The following is a 5,747-nucleotide window of genomic DNA, read 5'->3' as shown; positions in this document are numbered from 1 at the left end:
TTTTTGTTTTCAATAATATGTAATATTAGGGCTGAAATTATATATAGCAGTAATTTTTAAATTTTAATATTTTCAATTTTTAATGAAAATGCATACTCCCTCCGTCCCTGAAAATTTGTCACTTATTTCCATTTTCGTCCGTCCCTAAAAATTTATCACATTTCACTTTTACCATTTTTAGTAATGGACCTCACATTCCACTAACTCATTCTCACTCACATTTTACCATTTTTAGTAATGGACGCTAACTTTTTCAACCCACTTTCTATTACATTTATTAAAACTTTTGTCGGGTCCAATGGTGGAAAATTATTAGGGACGGAGAAAGTATTTAATTCAAATACAATACATAATACATAAATGGATGAATTATTAAAAGATGAGACTATGAATAGTGTAAAAAAAGAATAATAGGTTAGTGAGTGTTGTTTTGCAAGTAAAAAATGGTTTAACAGTGTTTATATCTCTTTAGTTGTATCAATAATGTTTTTCCAAGAGTTATATAGATGGATTATTTGATAATGCAACCCTAAATGAATGAAAAATTAAAAGATGAGACTGGATAGTGTAAAAAAAATAATAATAAGTTAGTAAGTGTTGTTTTGCAAGTAAAAAATGGAAGAGTTTTATATCTCTTTGGTTGTATCAATCATGTTTTTCCAAGAGTTATATAGATATTTGATAATGCATGATATTTTTGTAACTAATTCTCATCTTATCTCTTACCTGAATTCAATCTCCACGGTTCTTTAGCATAATTTTCTTTTAGAAATATTTTGATAAAAAATACACTCCTTCCATATAGAAATTTATTTGGCAGTCCACATTTGAAGGTGAAAACTCGGTAAGTCAGAAAATCGTCAGCCTTAGACAATAGAAAAAACTAAATATGGAAGCCGCTGTTTTCGCATAGCTAAAAAAACTAGTATAAAAGGAAGATTAGGTGTGACAGAAAAGGGTGTGTTCATTGTGCTCACCATCAAGTTATTGCTGTTAAGCAATAAGGAAGGAGATATACACACTTTTATCTCTTTCCACTTGAACCATAAATAAATAAATAAAACATGGCTTCTGGCATTTCCTTAGAAGATATAAGAAATGAAACAGCCGATCTTGTAAGTATAGCATTGCATGGCAAGTTTTGTTGAAGAATGATCGTATAAATATCGTTTCTTCTTGTTGTTTCGCAGGAGAAGATCCCCATTGAGGAAGTGTTCGCAGCGTTGAAATGTACGAGGGAGGGATTGACCTCAGCCGAAGGAGAAACGCGCCTCCATATTTTCGGGCCTAATAAGCTGGAGGAGAAGAAGGATAGCAAGTTCCTCAAATTCTTGGGCTTCATGTGGAATCCTCTTTCTTGGGTGATGGAGCTTGCTGCTATCATGGCTATTGCTTTGGCAAACGGCGGCGTATGATCATCGTTTCCTTTCGTGTGTTGGCAATTGAAACTAAAAAATACTAACATATAACTATCTCATATCAGTGTCGATAGGATGGGACCCATGGATTTCTATCAATAACCACCTTTTGTGTTTGTTGTTATTCGACTCTAATGGTTATGTTTTTATGAAACAGGGGAAGCCTCCGGACTGGCAGGACTTTGTTGGGATTATGGTGCTTCTCATCATCAACTCCACCATCAGTTTCATCGAGGAGAACAATGCCGGAAATGCTGCTGCCGCTCTCATGGCTGGCCTTGCCCCGAAATGCAAGGTTTTGAGAGACGGAAAGTGGTGTGAGCATGATGCATCTATCCTTGTTCCGGGGGACTTGATCAGTGTCAAGCTTGGTGATATTATTCCCGCTGATGCTCGCCTATTGGAGGGAGATCCTTTGAAAATCGATCAGTCTGCCCTCACCGGTGAGTCCCTCCCTGTGACCAGGCACCCCGGGGATGAGGTCTTCTCCGGGTCCACCTGCAAGCAAGGCGAGATCGAGGCGGTTGTCATTGCAACTGGAGTGCACACCTTCTTTGGAAAGGCTGCCCATCTTGTTGATAACACCAACAATGTGGGACACTTCCAGAAGGTAACTACCAATACCCCTGAGACAGACCAAACAGGAGAACTCAACCCAAAAACTAGTCTATTAAGAGAGATACGTCATTTAATATATATACCCCACACCAAATGTTGTCACAAGTGATGTGGGACATTGAGTATGTAACATACCCTTTTTTGTGAGAAAATGTTGATGATTGTTTTTGGTTAGGTGTTGACGGCTATTGGCAACTTCTGCATCTGCTCTATCGGTGTGGGAATGATCATTGAGATTATCGTGATGTTCCCCATCCAACAGAGGAAGTACAGAGACGGGATCGACAACCTGCTCGTGCTGCTTATTGGAGGGATTCCGATAGCCATGCCCACGGTGCTGTCCGTGACCATGGCTATCGGGTCCCACAGGCTCTCGGAGCAAGGGGCCATCACCAAGAGGATGACGGCCATTGAGGAAATGGCCGGCATGGATGTTCTCTGCAGTGACAAGACGGGAACACTAACGCTCAACAAGCTCACCGTTGACAAGGCTCTGATTGAGGTGTTCCCCAAGAAGATGAGTCCGGATACTCTCATGTTGCACGCGGCTCGAGCTTCTAGGGTCGAGAACCAGGACGCCATCGATGCTTCGATTGTCAACACGCTCGCTGATCCTAAGGAGGCGAGAGCCGGGATCACTGAAGTGCATTTCTTGCCATTCAATCCTGTCCAAAAGCGCACTGCAATCACCTATTATGACTCTAATGGAGATTGGCACAGATCTAGCAAGGGTGCTCCTGAGCAAGTAATAATTATACTAAACCATATCTTCACAATCTCCATTTATGTGTTTCCATTTAAACACTTCATCCTTTTTTCAATATGTTAGATTATTGAGCTCTGTGGCCTCAAAGGGGAAACCTTGAAGAAGGCACAAGAGATCATCGACAACTTTGCCAACCGCGGCCTTCGTGCTCTTGGCGTTGCACGACAGGTGATGCATGCATATCTTTTGTTTTACTCATTATGCATTGTAGTGATGGTGTTATGTATGTTACAGACGATCTCGGAGAAATCGAAGGAAAGCAGCGGTGAGCCATGGGAATTTGTGGGACTGCTGCCTCTGTTCGATCCTCCGAGACATGACAGCGCAGAGACCATCAGGAGAGCGCTGGAGCTGGGCGTCAACGTCAAGATGATCACGGGCGATCAGCTTGCCATCGGTAAGGAGACCGGGCGAAGGCTAGGCATGGGCACCAACATGTACCCATCTTCATCCCTTCTTGGACAGAGTAAAGATGAGTCCATTGCTTCCATTCCCATTGAGGAACTCATCGAGAAAGCCGATGGCTTCGCTGGAGTTTTCCCAGGTAATGAAATCAAAAAATGGCATGAGTTTTAATGCAAAATTAGTAAAGTAAGGAGATGGGTAGGAAAAGTAATGGAATTAATGTTAGTGGATTGTGAGATCCATTTTCTAAACTGGAGAGTTTCTATTTTTAGAAAACAGACAAAAAAAAGAATTTCTATTTTTAGGAAACAGAGGCCGGCAGTAATAAAAACTGATGGTGCAGAACACAAATACGAGATCGTGAAGAAACTACAAGAGAGAAAGCACATATGCGGCATGACAGGAGACGGCGTGAACGATGCCCCAGCCCTGAAGAAGGCAGACATCGGCATTGCGGTCGCTGACGCAACAGACGCGGCGAGGAGTGCGTCGGACATCGTGCTGACGGAGCCGGGGCTGAGCGTGATCGTGAGCGCAGTCCTGACGAGCCGCGCCATCTTCCAGAGGATGAAGAACTACACCATCTACGCGGTTTCGATCACCATCCGTATCGTTCTAGGATTCATGCTGATTGCCCTGATCTGGAAGTTCGACTTCTCGCCCTTCATGGTTCTCATCATCGCCATCCTCAACGACGGAACCATCATGACCATCGCCAAGGACAAAGTCAAGCCATCTCCCATGCCCGACTCGTGGAAGCTTAATGAGATTTTCGCGACCGGCATTGTTCTTGGGACTTACATGGCTGTCATGACCGCCGTCTTCTTCTACCTCGCAGCCGATACTGATTATCTCTCTGTAATTAAACTCATGAACTCAACTCAAAAAAAAAAAACTACAATGATTCATTCATTCATTCATGCATCTCTTTTTATTGGTTTAAGGCAATTTTCAAAGACTTCATGCATCTCTTTTTATTGGTTTAAGGCAATTTTCAAAGTGAAGTCTTTGAGGGAAAGTCCGGAGGAGCTTACAGCTGCTCTTTATCTTCAAGTGAGCATCATCAGTCAAGCACTCATCTTCGTGACGAGGTCACGAAGCTGGTCTTTTGTCGAACGCCCCGGTCTCTTGCTCGTTTTTGCTTTCTTCGCAGCACAGTTGGTGAGTTTTGTATGTGATTCACTGGTGTATGTATGGCTGGGTAAATATACCGAAAAAATGGTATATCGATCGTATCGTACCGAAAAATACCGAAAAATATCGAATTTTTGATATACTGAAATTTTCAGTACGATACAATACCGTATCGTAAATTTTCGATACGATAACGATATGAATTTTCTTATACCGCGGTATACCGTTTTATATCGAATATTTGATATATATCGATATTATCGGTATACCGAAATATATCAAAAATCAATAGGTATTGAATTATTGATGCATACCGTTTATACTAATTATAATAATAATATAATTTATTTTTTAAAGATTAAAAGTTTAAAATCATAAATAGATATCCATTTAATTTATTTATATACTCAAAAAATATTTATTGAAAACCCTAAAATCATAAATAGATATCCATTTAATTTCGATATACCGTTCAGAACGGTATACCGAAGTTTGGTACGGTATACCGAAATTTCGATACGGTAACGGTATAGATATTATCTATACCGAAATTTCGGTACACCGAAACTTTCGATATGCTAACGATATGAAATTCTTTCATATCAATATTTTTTATGCGATAACGATATAAAATTTTCGATACGATATATTGTATCAACCCTCCCCTAGGTGTATGTGATATGGTTTTATTCATTTATTTATGTTTATTCAGGTGGCAACGGTGATTGCTGTTTATGCCAACTGGGAATTTGCAAGAATCAAAGGCATTGGATGGGGGTGGGCTGGAGTGATCTGGATCTACAGCATTGTCACTTACTTCCCACTCGACATCCTCAAATTCTGCATTCGCCTTGCCTTGACCGGTAAAGCTTGGGATTCCATGATTCAGAATAAGACCGCTTTCACTACCAAAAAGGACTATGGCAAGGGAGAGAGGGAGGCGCAATGGGCCGTGGCTCAACGTACCCTCCGTGGCTTGTCCACTGCATCAGAGAGCGACAAGGATCACATCGAATTATCTGCAATTGCAGATCAGGCAAGGAGGAGAGCTGAAGTTGCAAGGTACCTGTTGCTGGAAACATATTACTGTATATGATTTCTTCAATCCTATCATCATCATTATCACTTTCCTTATTTTACAGGCTGAGGGAAATCCACACTCTCAAGGGACATGTTGAATCAATGGTGAAGCTCAAGGGACTGGACATCGAAACTATCCAGCAACACTACACTGTGTGAAGAGTCAGCTTTATGGATTGATTCAGATCGAAGAAGTGCCGGATACCAGATATAGATGTTCATCGGTTTCTTTCGTTTCATGTCATGATAAAGAATTGGAAGGAAGTCATTTATAAAACATTCTTCACTGCTTCTCTCTTCTTTACCTTGCTTCACTGCACACAAGA

General features: G+C 41.0%; 1 protein-coding gene across 2 annotated transcripts; it reads left to right on the top strand.

Moving 5' to 3' along the window:
- Positions 1-973: 973 nt before the first annotated feature.
- On the top strand, positions 974-5,725 carry LOC121751672 (ATPase 8, plasma membrane-type). 2 transcript variants are annotated; one of them, XM_042146476.1, is made up of 10 exons: positions 974-1,115; positions 1,191-1,409; positions 1,576-2,028; positions 2,212-2,781; positions 2,866-2,970; positions 3,037-3,346; positions 3,551-4,065; positions 4,195-4,368; positions 5,054-5,403; positions 5,484-5,725. In XM_042146476.1, exons 1-10 carry the CDS (start codon positions 1,065-1,067, stop codon positions 5,578-5,580), a joined length of 2,844 nt encoding a protein of 947 aa, XP_042002410.1. In that variant the 5' UTR covers positions 974-1,064; the 3' UTR covers positions 5,581-5,725. The 2 variants fall into 2 exon arrangements, with proteins under 2 accessions (XP_042002410.1, XP_042002409.1); XM_042146475.1 differs by having other exon boundaries at positions 3,551-4,368.
- Positions 5,726-5,747: the final 22 nt, after the last annotated feature.

The sequence above is a fragment of the Salvia splendens genome, chromosome 10, assembly GCF_004379255.2.
Source record: "Salvia splendens isolate huo1 chromosome 10, SspV2, whole genome shotgun sequence".
Taxonomy (NCBI): Eukaryota; Viridiplantae; Streptophyta; class Magnoliopsida; order Lamiales; family Lamiaceae; genus Salvia; species Salvia splendens.
Note: the sequence above shows the minus strand (reverse complement) of the source record. Positions and strands in the feature narration are given on the sequence as shown.